A 15,726-nucleotide genomic window follows, 5' to 3' on the forward strand; every position below is an offset into this window, starting at 1 on the left:
AGACTCCAAATGCACAGAGTTCAGGCTGAGGACCTTAACTTCACAAAAATAAATAATAAACTAGAGGGTGAAAATCTGATTTTGTATCATATTTAAATATGTTCAGAGTCAAGTTGCTAGAGGATCTCTTTTCTTGTAGATGTAGTTACAAGTGATGATAGGAGTTTGGAAAAATGACTGTTTCAGCAAAATGTCAAAGGAGACAAAGGGAATGTGACTTTCATGGCTAAATGGATAGGACCCCCTTCTTCACAGCTCTGATTCCTTCAAACAGCAACTGCACGTACTCCCAAAGGAGTCTGCTACACATTTAATAAAGGGCTACTCAGATTGGGACATCCAACTTCCCTGTTGACCACCTCTGGTTGTGCACTAGAACCACCTGGGAAAGATTTAAAAAACACCAGTGTCCATTTATATAAAGTTCTATCTGTGATGAAAAATAATGGGAACAATGGCTGTCTGGGGGGAGGGGGATTCAGGGGTCACACCTGTGTTCGGTGGGACTTGGGGGCACAGGTGTGTGTGCGTTTGTCTATTCATCAAACGGTGCATTCAAGACTTGTGCAAATCACTGCAATGTAAATTTTACCTTGAAGGAAAAACTCATCAATGTCACCCAGAGACCTCACTAACACCAGTTTAGGGAGCGGACTGGGCTTTCACAGTCCTAACTCCCAGGTGTTTCTAACATGCAGTCCTGACCAAGAAGCACTACCCAGCATCATAAAAGAGGCTGTTTACTTACACAAATGTGTGCAGTGGTTCCAAATGAAACCTTCACTGCTGTACTGAGAAGTGTCAAGTGCTGTATTTTCCAAAGTTCTCTTTTAAAGCGACATACCAGATCTACTAAGTTTCTCCTTCTACTTACTCAGACAAACAAGAATGTACCTCTCTTATGTTTTAACTCTTTGTTGGTTCTTTGCAGTTACTGTATGAGAAACTTCAATGATTTGGGCTATATAGAAAGACTCACCAAAAGGAGTTTCAGAGCCAAAGAGGATTATTTTTTTGAAAGCCTCCATGTAACTTGTTTATTGAGGTCACAACAGTTTATAACACTGTGAAATTTCAGTTGTATGTTTTTATTTGTCAGTCACCATATATTACTTGTTTATTTTTCCTTTTCACTTGCTGCCCAATACATCTTTTCTGGTGACAAATATGGGACTCTACTGAAGATGTGGGGCAAGAAATGAAATGCATACAAACACTCAGGTTGCTAAGCAAACAGCTGCCTGGATGACACAGAGTTCTGTGTCTGGACCTCCTGCTGCTCCAGGCATGTCCAGGAGGCCGGTAGGAGCCTGCTTCCCAGATGCCCCGGACGCGAGGGCTGAGGAGCTCCCTTAGCAAACTGAAGCAAACAAAAGAGAGGACCCTGAACACATGCAAAATCTCTCTCAATAATTTGTAGGGACAAAACATTTGCTGCAAGACACTTTCATGTTTGCTAAACTTGGGGGCTTTCTTTCTGACACTTTCCAGTGATGATCTAGAGATTCAGCATTTCACGGAAGATCAACAGAGCACTGCAGCGTCTATCCTAGGGCTGCACCATGAGACTTGTGGGTTTTAGGTAATATGTTGTGAGCTGCCTTATGTGACATTCACAGCAGAGTGCTTCAGGTGGTGCCTGTCAACCAAACCAAAACACTTATAGTGGCTTGAGAAAAAGTCAACATAACCAAGAAATTAAAGGAGCAGCTTCAAAGGTCAACGCTGTTCTGTCTGTAACATAACTAAGCAGATAGCTCTTGACAAAAACGTCAGAAAGACAAAAAATAATGCTGTATGACATCTGCATACTGTTTCAGATCCAATTCTTTCGCAGGCTTTGGAACCATACCTATCTTCTACTTGCAGACCTCAGAATTCCTCAGTACAGGCCTCTCTGTAACACTGCACAGCTCAGAATCTAACAGAGTGCAGCCCAGTAAGTTTGGGTAACTGTTCCTATCACCTGGTAGCATATAGGAGTGACTCTGATCAATATCTACAAATAATCAAGAGAGAAACTTTCTATTACATGGCCAAAGTTGTTGCAACCATTTTCAATGACAATAATTGCATGGCTGAAGCTGTGTTACAAACGTGTGTAAGACATCCACTAAAGTAAGATGCTCTTAAGTACACTGCAGATAACTGAGGGGCTGCTTTCTTCTACTTTAAGGGAAAAATAACAGAAAATCTTGAACATCTTCTTGAGTAAGGGATTCTTAAGCCAGTTAAAAATAATTTCTCGGTTAGAGCAAATCAGATGAGTCTGGGTAGATACCACAGACAAAACACGAATGAACTAATTCAGCCACTCTCGGTGACTTATGGTGTTTTTGGCTGGAAGAAGTATGAGCAACTTTTGATCCTGTCAAGGTTTATCCACAGCCGATTATTGATAACAATACCTAAGCATCATTATTTGAAGGAGCATTCAGGATTACATGGTCTGGAATTTTCAGTGTTCCCCAGGCACCCAGCTTTTCAGTTGTAGAAACACATTTTGGCAGAGAATGAACTTATGGAAATACCATTTCAGTACACCAAACATCCAAAAGAAAGAAAAGTCTGAAATCAGAAATCTGTACGTCTTTTCCTTAGATAATTATTTGTGCTATAAGTTTGGTGCTAGAGTTCACCAAATCTAAGTCCTCAAGTCTGTGACTGAACAAGACAAAGGCTTCACACTTTCTTTGGGATTCTCAATATCCTGAATGGTCTTCCCGCAGCAGGCAAGATCAGAGGTCAGCAAACCTTCTGAGAAGGGCCAGAGAGTAAATATTTCAGGCCTGAAGACACACGGTCTCAACTCTGCCATGATGGTGAGAAAGCAGTCATAACTGATGCATACGTTCCACTAGCATGGTTGTGTTCTAATTAAACTTTTGGATAGTGACATTTGAATTTCTTATAATTCTCATGTGTCACAAAATATAATTCCTCTTTTTTCTTCAACCATTTCATAATGTAAAACCCGTCCTTAGCGCATGAGCAGTACCAACAGGTGGCAGGCTTGATTTGGCCCATGGCCAGAGTTTGCCAACCCCTGACTAGACTCTGAGCCTTGTGAACACAGGGTCCCTAGTGGTCTAGTTCAGGGTTCCTTTGCCATGGCCTTGTACAGCATCTGGCAGGGTAATGGTCAATAAATGGCAGTTGAATGGAACTCATGGCAGTTGTTACTAACCAACTTCACTGCCTACTAGAAAAACTATTTCATGTAGTTGAACTAAACAATACAAGATCCTTCCAAAATGTGAAACACTTATTCATACCCCAGTGTGTCGGCATATTTGTCCACTATAAAACACTTTGTTTACTTCTGGTGTGTGAACCATTTCATTGCCAGTTGACACCTAAATATTGCTGCTGGCCTCTAACAACCAAAGGCTGACTTCAATGTTAGTGAGCTCACGATCATCCGAGTATGAGCTGGAAAGCAGGTTCCTGAGCCTCGGTCCCAAGGCTGTGTCTAAACAAGCACATCAGGTAATTCTGGTACAGGTGGCCTCTGGATCTTACTGGAGAAACTCTAATCTGCACATAAATTACCTACATTGTTTGAGGAATCAAGAAGCTCCAGGCTCTCCTCTATAACTATCTGTAATCACAGAATAGAAAAGCACCACAATTAATTTTATCTGCACATAAACTGCCTATGTTGCTATGGAAACCAGAGGCTCTACAGTATTCTCTACAAGCACCTGTACTGATGGAATACAAAGGAATCATAAAGAATTTAAAAGAAAACCCAACATTTGAGACTTTAACAGTAGAGCTGCTCTGGTGAAGTGGCCCAAAGTCCTGCCATTTCTCCTCGCATACTGGGACCCCAGGAGCCCATCAAATGACAATCACTCTCTAGGACAATTTTCTAACAGTATACCTATGTTCAGTCTTTTTCACTCCCAGTACCGACATACTGAAATTAACTCTCCTTTACAAGACCAGATGAGCAGAACACCACATCTATTGCCAGTACTAACGGTAGAAAACATGGCTCACCCACTTCCACATGTGGAGTACCTTACATCTAACCATATGGATTCCCTATAGCTCCATCTTAAACTTCCCACAGCCAATCCAGCAACAGTCATTTGCACTTGTTTCTGGCAATAGTTTTTTTTTAAGTTAAAGGAATTTAAATTTAAGTTTAAAAACTTTCTCTTCCTCACAAATATGCCTTCTTACTCACAGGTCAAGTTGGAACTGTGAGGCAATTCACACTGCTAAGGATATCTTGAAGTGGATTCTTGGAGCGTGTCGGCAGACATGACTGCCCACACACCCCTCTCCAGCTGGGAAGTTGGCCCTGCAAAAGACTAATGCACAGTGTTTCCAGACTTGTTCATCCAGATTTACACAAGAGCACCGAATGCTACTCCAGCTGTGTCTGCATTTATTAATTTGTACAAAGTCAACTCTTTCCTCTCTGATTGAGGGCGGCAAGTTTTGGTTAAGTCAGATGATACACTCAGCTTTGTAGCAGCTGGTCTAGGGTGATTTACCAACTATTAGAGCATAGTCTCAAATTAATTCCATGGGCCACAAAACTGACTGATATTGTAAAACAATGTAGTATTTCCAAATCCACCACATCCATATAGTCACAAAGAAATGGCTAAAATATTATTAGCTACAGAGAGGTGTTATACATGTCAGAAATGTTATCATTTTAATATTAAATGCACTTTTGGGGGTAACTTTAAGCTCCTTTGTAGCATATTACAGGGACATAAGAATAGGAAAGGGACATTCATAAAAATTTTATGGAACACCAGTTTTGCATCTACTTGTTCCTTCCCCTTTCTACACAACATTAGCCTTGAAAGAATGAACAAGATTCAAAAGGCAGAGGCAGAATGTATTCTTCAGTGGAATAAGTCTTTCCATTCTTCCCTGAAAACAAATTACATCTCTCTATTTTTGGGTCATGGAATGAGTATTTGTTTTCTGCTTCCAGTCAACAGGAATACTACCTGCCTACCTCTCCAATCCTTGTCCCCCAACCTCGGGCACTTGCAGAGACGATAAAAGGAAATTGTGTGTGCTTTGTACATATTTTCAGTTTATCAATACTGGAAACACTAAATAAAAGTTTCTATTTATCTAGATTAAGTTGCAACCATCCTGATGTAGGAAGCAGCCCAACTATCATCTCCTTAATCCTTTAGAGTTCAAAATAAGAGATAAAGTTCAATTAAAATTCTAAACAAACCACCAAAAGATACATCATGAAGACCAAATACACCACCACCCAAAACATTCTGCACTCATAGACCAGCCACTCTGACCATAACACTGTTAAATTCATCATGGGAAGGCAATGTAGAAATATGTTCATTTTTTCTTTCTTGCTTGGGTCCAGTTTTACAGAGAGATTAGAGAATAATACATGAGATTTTATAGTTTTATATCTTAGATCCAATTTTAAAAATCCTCTGGCTTCATCAACGTTCCCATTTCTTTTTCCTCCAGTCAAGCTTGTGATGAACAGAAAATGACCTGATAAAAGTATTTGCTTCAGACGAAGATCTTTTTAAAATTAATTTTCTACTTTTGTTAGTACAAAAATATGATTCAGCTGTCTTTAAAAATTGCAAAAATATTTAATGTTCACTTGTAGTGTTCAATACTATGATTGTCTACCATAAAAAACAAACGAAAACATGGCTTCTACTTCTATTTTATTTAAAAATCAAGTCTCCATTCTAGATTTGTTAATATGTATCTTGAAGGTAAAGGTACTTACTTTTAGGGTGAAAACACTAATAAATTTCCCACACTAACAAAAGAAGATTGACCAGAAAGCAAGAATACAGTTTCAGAGTAGATACATAAGGAATTTATGTTCAAAATATTTTCATTTAGCATTTTGCCCCATTCATTCTGAATACTAAATGAGCATTCTATTTCTGGAATTAAACAGCCGAAAGAATGAAAAATGAATTCAGAAGTAAACTCTATCTCCAGGTTCAAGAAAGTTTTCATCTTTTTTTTTTTTAGCTACCTTAACAATAAAATGTCACAGTGCAATGACTCAAATATAACTCACCCAGAACCACGTCAACATTAAGTCACTACGTACCCAACTGATAAAACTCTAGGTGGCCTCCCAATGGCAATTCAGCCTTGGTTCAGTTTTAGTAGACCAGTTAAATTCCTTCATTTTCAGTATCTGCCTAATGAGTACACTATAACCCATGCAAAAAATACCTGGGGCTTAATATCCAATTTAGAAGTTAATTTTAAATGCTTTCTATAGACTTTTTTCTATATGTCTATTTTCAAAGTATTAAGTTTCCTGTAAAATGTGTATCTTCATTCTAAATATTTTAGAGAAGCCACAGTAGTAGGGAAATTTTAGGAACAGTTTCTATTAGTGTGGAAGTGCACTTAGGGGCTCTCTTCCACAGATCTTTGTAGATGACTAGTAGTCAAGAGCAGGGGTCAGAGGAGGAGATGCTGCAAACTTGAGAGTGTTTTTGGATTAGATATAAAACCAAAGTATTTAAAAATTATTAGTAAAATTCTCCTACAGAGATTCTTCATTTCCTAATGTACATTTTCTTGTGTTTCTGTATTTTATGATTCACTAATTTGTATATTAACACAAATTTTAAAATTTGTGATCCTTAAGGAGAGAAAAATGCCATGCGAAATAATTGTGGGAGGATGAGTATTTTCTAGTTTTTAAATACATACTGGAATAATATATCCCCTATCTGTTACCTTGAATAAATTACCTTTTTTTAAGGTCACTTAAATTGACCCTTTCATATAAAAGTCACAATAAGTATGTCATAAAAGCATGTAAAGTGAACCAAAGTTTTTAAGAGGATAAAAAGAATAGTAATATAAAATTTGTATATTATAATATAAAACAATTATAAGAGTCTAAGATAAAAATTTTTGGTGGATTTCACTGAAGCAATATTCTATTTCAGAGACCCCAATATAGAAAAAGAGACAAACAGATCACTGTGGTCCTCCCATTCTAGTACCTTCTATGTGCTCACAGTAAAAGTACATAATACACAATTTAGAGCACTAAATTCTGTTCCCTAATGACATTTTAGTCTAAATATAAAATTTTCACTTACTTGAAATGAAAAGGAGCAGTAATATGAATTTGCAACTCCTCCAAGTTATGAAAACAAAATTCATTTATGCAAGGACCATGAACATATTAAGAGAATAGAGGAAATAGGGGCCCACTTTCAAAATACCTCTCAAAATTGTTAAGCTGGAAAGTACCAAATATTTTGTTTTGCTACACAGTCTTTTCCCCCTAAAGTTAATCTTCTGACTTTTTACAAGGTACCAGACTCAGCAAACGCAGCACTATCAGACATTACAGCCATGGATCAGTGCACTACATGTTATGTTAAGCTACACTGTATCTTACAGCCACAATGCAGTGTTTGCTATACAATCCTCTGTGTACACGAGGCAAAAGAGGGGCAATGGGGAACAAACTGATTTATATCCTTCCTTTAGAATTCTTCAAAGTCGTAACTATGGCTCCATAGGGAGAACAAATGCCAGTACACTCATGAGACTGACATTTTCTACCAAAGATACTTCACTTGGAGTAGCACAGGCATTGAGAATATGCAGCTCTAAAACTGCACTGTCTAAGACAGCAGGTAGCCATAAGCCACACGTAGTTCCTGGGTCTCATGGGCCACTTCAAGTGTTCAATAGACACATGTGGCCAGTGGTTCCTATTGGATAGCAGAGACAGAACACTGCCATCCTCACAGAGAGGTCTACCAGACAGTGCTGCTCTAAAAGGCCACATGGTTCCCATGAGAGGGTGGTCCCAGGATTTCTTATAACATGTTACCTTGCCCATATACAAAAAAATCAAGTAGTCATTACTTAAGCACTATTATGATGTCCACCAACAGGACTGGAGGCCAGCAAGCATGCGGTGCATGCACACACACACAAACACACGTGTGCACATACCCACACACACAGACACATACATGCACACAGACGTGCACACACACAACAGACACACCCTCGCCCCCCCCACATACACACACACACGTGTGCACATACCCACACACAGACACATACATGCACACAGACGTGCACACACACACACAACAGACACACCCTCGCCCCCCCACATACACACACACACGTGTGCACATACCCACACACACACATACATGCACACAGACGTGCACACACACACAGACACACCCTCGCCCCCCCACATACACACACACACGTGTGCACATACCCACACACACAGACACATACATGCACACAGACGTGCACACACACACAGACACACCCTCGCCCCCCCCACATACACACACACACGTGTGCACATACCCACACAGACACATACATGCACACAGACGTGCACACACACACACAACAGACACACCCTCGCCCCCCCCACATACACACACACACACAAACACACGTGTGCACATACCCACACACACAGACACATACATGCACACAGACGTGCACACACACACACAACAGACACACCCTCGCCCCCCCACATACACACACACACACAAACACACGTGTGCACATACCCACACACACAGACACATACATGCACACAGACGTACACACACACACAGACACACCCTCGCCCCCCCACATACACACACACACACACACACACGTGTGCACATACCCACACACACAGACACATACATGCACACAGACGTGCACACACACACAGACACACCCTCGCCCCCCCACATACACACAAACACACGTGTGCACATACCCACACACACAGACACATACATGCACACAGACGTACACACACACAACAGACACACCCTCGCCCCCCCCCACACACAAACACACGTGTGCACATACCCACACACACAGACACATACATGCACACAGACGTGCACACACACACAGACACACCCTCGCCCCCCCCACATACACACACACACGTGTGCACATACCCACACACACAGACACATACATGCACACAGACGTGCACACACACACACAACAGACACACCCTCGCCCCCCCACATACACACAAACACACGTGTGCACATACCCACACACACAGACACATACATGCACACAGACGTGCACACACACACACAACAGACACACCCTCGCCCCCCCACATACACACACACACACGTGTGCACATACCCACACAGACACATACATGCACACAGACGTGCACACACACACAACAGACACACCCTCGCCCCCCCACATACACACACACACGCTTACCCACATACAACAGAAGAGCACATACGCAGATGCACGCTCACACAAACCTACGCATGTACACACACACCAGACATGCATACATATGTGTGCTCACACATACACAACACAGACACACGCACACAGGCTTGTGTACACATCCAGACTTGCCTTCTGTAACCACAGCATTAAACAATAAAACAACTTTGTAATTTGGAAACTATACATATGAAAATAAGGCAACATTAAAATGAGACATCCATTTGTATCCTATCAAATTGGTAACAAAAATTTGGAAAATACTTTCATGTTGGTATAAATGGGTATAATCTTCTGAAGAACAATTTGGTGATTTTTATCACAAATTGAAATGTACCTATGCTTTAAATCTAAGAATTCCACTGCAATGAATTTATCTCATGAAGATTGATCAGACAGAATTACATGGATAAACGTAAATTAATTTTCTTTTTAAAAAGTATAATTGACTACATTGTGTTTTAAAGATATAGCCTTTAGGCAAATAAAATCTTAAAAGTGACTTTCACTTAAAAGTTATGATTTTCTCATTTTTTCCTGGAAGACTCATGGCTGTTTCAGGAATATAAAATTCAAATACATCCAAGTTGAACAAAATATAAACTTCAGTTTCATGCAGAAATAAATTATAATGAGTGATAATTATAATTATTTATAGCTTATAATTATATATGTAATTATAGATAGATATTATAATGATACATAATTATAATGAGAAAATTATAAATTTTTCAGACTGGAAAGTATGACATGACTCTGGACACCCCAATATCAATGTCCCCTTTGACAGGTAAGTTTCAGGTTATTGATCAGACAGGACAGTGGAAACAATGTAATGTGTATCAACGGAGAACTGGCTAAATAAATTACAGTATGCCCTTTTAAATTATAATATGTAGAAAAAAGACGTCTGGGACATTGTTGAATAGAAATAAACTGGCTACATCTAGTAACATATATAAAGTTACATAGATACAGATACAAACGGCTGCCCGCACAAGTACACACACACGTGCACGCACACACACCGGCACAGAGGTCAGAGGTCTGTGAGAACATTCACCTTCTAGGCGATAGCATTTCTGGGAATTTTATTTTTTTCTTTATCCTTCTCTAAATTATTTGAATTTTTTACAACAAATATGAAAAAATTATTTTAATCTTTTTTTAATTAATGAGAGTTCTCATAACAAGAGTGTGAAACAGAACATTACTTGAATTTTTTCAAAACAAAATGTTAATTTGATATCCACAGGCTACTTTACTTTTTACTAACAATCTACTGTGTCTGTAAAGCAATAGCTTATTTTTTAGAAAGCCAGATATTGCAAAGAGATATCCTCAGCACTCTGAGATTTTTGATATTTATTATGAAAACTGATAAAATTATTTTAAATTGAGAAAAATTCCTACCATTGCCCTCTTAAAACCTTTTGGAAACAGTCAGATACGTGAGATAAAGCTTGAACCGAAGCCAGTCTGTAACAGCTGAGAGCTGGGTGAGAGAACCTGTTCTCAGTAACTTTTCAATGCCGTAAGGGACAGAGATAATGTATAACAAAATAGCCTTCTGATCACTATAAAATATTAGAAATATTTTACTAATTTTTACCTGTACTGAAATTTGGCTTCGGGGATCTTACCTTCAAATTTCCTCATCAGTGTATCTAACTAATCTATATTCTTTCCAAACATTAAAAAGAAAAATAGAGAAGATCATTGTTCTGATTTGGAACTACAGCTATTAAGTTTCAGTTTACAGATGCTCAGTTCTCTTAGTCCAAGAACATTAGCTCTAGTCAGGCACTCTCATGCTAGATTATAAAAAAGGGCTTTAGCTGAAGCTTTGACACTTTGTTTAAGAAAAAAAAAAAATCAACCAAAACCTACCTTAAAGATATTTAAAATTCCATTAGGATTTCAAGGTTAGTGTTACTCCTTCTCCCAGAAAAGGAATTGTTAGCACTCATTTTTTTCTTGAGGTAACAATTAAAACAACACAATAGATCTAAAAAAATAACTATTTCTCTGGAAGTTTTAAAAGCTCAAGATAAAACTCCCCATCCCTAACCCAGACGCAGGCTTTTTGAGCCTAACCAGAGAGTAGCTCAGAGTCTATGAAACAAATGAGTGAGCCACGACTTTCTACTGACTCATAGCATCACTTCAGCAAGCTTAATTACATCACAAGGCGAGGATATCCAGACAGACAAGAACAAAAGGAAAGAGGGGGAAGAAAAGGAAACTGAGACAGGCCCAGCTAAGTCACACTCTGGGGACCACGGTTCTGTGTGAGCCAGTGGCTCTGTCAAGTGAAAACCTCATCTAATCAGTCAGGAGTCGGACAAACACGTAAGAGAAGGGAATCTGACAACCTGACAATGAATTCTGATGGAAGAAGTATTACAAGTTTTCTTCAAAGGTACAACTGTTCAATTTCTATTTTTCATGTAAGGAATATTAAAACATCCATGATAAAGTTTAACCCATCCTCAAAAATCCCAGTGTTTTTGCTTAAATTCTTTACTTTGAAAATAAGAACTAAGTATTAAAAAGTTATGTCTGTAGAGACACAGGTGTGTCGAGAATTTTATTTCCCAAGTTCCTGAGTCCATATTATTTCATCAGTGACATTACCTCTTTTATACATTTACTACCTTAATGCTTTTGTTCTTAGGATTTCATTAATTCTTTACTTCCGCCAGTGTAAACTGTTACCAGAACACAGGAGATATATATTTTCTTGTAAAATGCACAATCCAAATCCACAAGTATAAAACGTAAGTATTATTGCAGCTCCCACACTACCAATTACGCTAATTTTTAGTAGACATCATAAATTCTTGTAGGCCTACAACTTGAGCCTTGATACCAATATATTCAGACTTAGCAATTTATCACTACTAATCTAGCATTTAGGCGTTTGATTATATCATTATTATGCTTATTTTTTAATGCTCTCCCAGCTGTCTTCTGTCTGCCTGGTGAATACGCAGTAGTGCTGGTAAGATGAAGTGTATTAGGTAATACAAGGCCATAATATTAAGGGAAGACTAGAATGTACTATATTTTGCTCATCATGCTGGTAGGAAACTTTTGGTTGCTAATAAAGAGGGGGAAAATTATGAAGACAAAACTTTTCTTGGAAGAATAAATGAATACTTAAATTACTCAAGCATTATAAAGCATATTCACAAACTGAACTCATGAGTAATCTTGACAATTTGCACAGTTTCAAATAAGAGTCTTAATAATTTCAAGTACAAAACAATAGAGGTTGCAATCAAATCATTTCTTACTAATCACCATCAATGCCATATGTAATGAAGTGTTTAAGTATCACACATCACTCGTATACACACACACACATGACATTCCGCAACCAACAAGCACAGCTATGTATACTTTTCAATGGGCAAATAATACGAATGAAAATAATTGTGGAAAGTACCTAATTTTACCTACCAGACTATTTCATTTTGCTTTAAATAATTACAATTCTTTATACACAACTGTCCCATCCCTCCACCCTCCAAATCAAATATAAGCAAGAAATAGACTAACCAGTGATATGACAAAAAATAGAGGCAACATTACATGGATATAAAATAGGAAGTAGACACGAATGTTTCCAACCATGCGCCTTCTGTTAGCTGTTGTTTTCAGTAGTAGAGAGGACTGACTGAACAGACCTTGGCATGGGAGAGTATTTCTTGATCCATTAAAGGAGTCACACAATCCAGAGGCAAGTGTAAAGTAAGGGAAGAGAGTATATTTTTATGTGATTAAAACTTTCTAAAATCCATACCCTGAGTATGTTACGTGTCTGTGATATCCATTTATGAGTCCACTATGTTCATTTACCATCATTTCAGTAGGTAACCCCCACCCTCCAGCACTTTACCCATTAACCTGGCAAGACAACCTGGGGTATCTTTGTGCAGCTGTTGTTAATGAATTCCAACCCTCTGACCAGCACATTAAAGCTCATAGGTACTCACCCTGCAAACTGGGCACTGCCAGTGACTACTGCTGTCTCTAAGCCTGTACTCATCAGACAAACACTTGGAATGATACACACGAAAACACAGGTCACATATCAACACCTCTCCAGGCAAATGGCATTCAAAACAATACCAGTCATGATTTTCTGTTTCCCAGTCCTACAAAAAATACAAAATAATTTCGTATGACATTTTGTCAATATCTGCAATGACTAAGAACAAAATTGAAACTAAAGTCCATCAGAAGTTAGGCATTATAAACAATTTTAGACATTTACTGTATTAAAACAAGAGGGAAAATACACCTAGAAATTTGCTTCTTTAAATTTTAAATTCTTTCCTAAACAGTATTAATATTCAAAATGTCTTAAGGTGATCTGATAGCAAAACCAGTCCAAAATGAAGTAATTCCAAAGCCAATCCCAGTTCTAATGTTATCTTTCATTTTTTAATATAATCTATGGAAAAACTGCTTCAGTAAACTGAATACCCCAAACCAACATCTATAGCTTAGTATTTCAAATAAACAAACCTCTGTGTTGTTCTGCTTTTAAGAAATATATAGTAAGTACTTAGCACACTGTGGGAACAGAGAGAATAGTAATAAATGGTGATGCTCACTATTCTTATCTTCTCATCCATGGTATTGGATGCTTTATTGAAAATAACCATTAATCAGAATGTCCATGTTCTGATAGGTTGTCAAATTTTCAGGGTCTGTTGAATTTGGAAAAATAAATTGAAAATGTGAAACTAAAGGTTTAATCACATTCTCCAAAGGACATTACGATAAAAAACAAAAAAGGAAGTAGCTTATTTTCTTATTGGGACTATTCCTGGAAATAAAAGAACATAACTGCAGGTATACAGGTGTTCGTCAACATTTTCTTTTTTGTTACACTCTTTTTTGTACAGCCAAAACCATTTAAACATAAACAGGAAGATGTTATACGCTCTCTTAATTTAGAATTCATTCTTCATAAATATCACTCTTAGCTTTTATCAAAAAATACCTGTGTTAAGAGTGATAGATTAATTCTCACCCTTCTTTTGTAGATGTAATAACTAAATGAACATTTAGTGTAATCAAGGCCACTTCCGATGGGGATTCTGAAATTCCAAACTTGGGCTCTGCCATCTCTCTTCTCTTTATAAATCACTGTCTACACTGTTTCTGAGGTTGAGCAGCTTCTTCGCTCTCTCTTACATCAGTAACTTCCCCAATAAATGGGCTTCAACACAGTACTTGTTCAGTAAGCAGAACCTCCTTGGGTGCTTCAGGTTCGAAGTTTTACTGCTTATGATCATATGAGTGGCTACTACCCACTCCTTCAAAAGGGAAGAGTCACTAATGTTCCAAAATTCGTGCCTTCCAATCCACATTGAGAGTCATGGCTAGAGTACATTAGTAAATTGTGCAACAATGTAATCTTTTTGGTTTGCTTTTTATTAAGAAATTGGTGGTCTTTATCGATCAAACTAATAAAGAAAAAAGCATGACCATTTTTAGTTACTTGCTGCAGATATAAAAACTGCAAACTTACTTAGGTGGAGTAATTTCAGTCAGTCTGCTTAAAAAATTGTAATATACAGATTTGACCCAAAAAAACCACCCCCAAATCTGTATATTGTAGGAAAAAATCTACCTCACAAAGTCGAACACAGAGGCACCACAGAGACAAAATGTGTATATGGTGCTGGGCTGTACTAAAACAACAGCCACTGTGGACCCATTTCACACAGCTCATATGTAAGCTGCATTTTAGCTATTTTAATTTTTGTATCAAAAATAATTGATAAATTAGGTTTTAGTGGAGATAAGATGCTTTGTTCTATTTTTAATTAACAGAACTCTTTCCAAGTTTAACACAAAGAATTTCAAAGTATTTTCCTCATAGCTCACATCTTAAAGGATTTTGGTGGCTTATTTGACTCATTATTAACAAAAGAAACGGCCATCCTTTATCATTTTAAATTTTTTACATTAATTCATCTTCCTGTGATTCTCAAAATGGTAGTTACTAGGTTAACTAAGAAAAAGAAGCAAGACATTATAATTTGGTGCATAGCTCCAGCCTCTCCACATTACCTCCTACCTTTTCCTTTCCCATCCTCTCTCATCCACTCCAGAAACAAAGATGAAAGTGGATCTTTCTTTGATGGGGTGTTTAATACTAGACTTGGTTTTTCATAAGACTTATATGAAAGTATAATTCAAATGAAGTAAAAGTAAAGAAACATTTGGATACCTATGTTTATATAATGGCATATAACTAACTCTGTTATCTGATATATGAGCTGGGTATGTATGTGCCATTCATTGTTTTAATCATAGCAATAGCTGTCTAGAACACATAAAACATGCAAAAGCCATGTTCAAAAGTTATTAGATTCGGAATCCAAGAAACATTTTTCTGATGTACAAATGATACACGCATGTTTATAACAGGCAGAGCTGCCT

General features: G+C 37.9%; 1 protein-coding gene across 50 annotated transcripts in view; it reads right to left on the bottom strand.

Moving 5' to 3' along the window:
- The window catches only part of ZMYND11 (zinc finger MYND-type containing 11), a 117,231-nt gene that overhangs the window by 22,191 nt on the left and 79,314 nt on the right, over window positions 1-15,726 (bottom strand). For 30 of the 50 annotated variants that reach the window (XM_014856233.3, XM_070501206.1, XM_070501214.1 and 27 more), the window contains one exon: window positions 13,263-13,424. The exons of 11 other annotated variants lie outside the window; for them this stretch is intronic. In XM_014856233.3, the coding sequence (XP_014711719.1) occupies window positions 13,263-13,424 (162 nt within the window). Of the gene's footprint in view, window positions 1-13,262; window positions 13,425-13,886; window positions 13,983-15,726 lie in introns of all 50 variants that reach the window. 9 more of the 50 variants (XM_070501233.1, XM_070501232.1, XM_070501239.1 and 6 more) reach the window with 1 other exon arrangement.

The sequence above is a fragment of the Equus asinus genome, chromosome 29 (genome assembly GCF_041296235.1).
Source record: "Equus asinus isolate D_3611 breed Donkey chromosome 29, EquAss-T2T_v2, whole genome shotgun sequence".
Classification (NCBI taxonomy): Eukaryota; Metazoa; Chordata; class Mammalia; order Perissodactyla; family Equidae; genus Equus; species Equus asinus.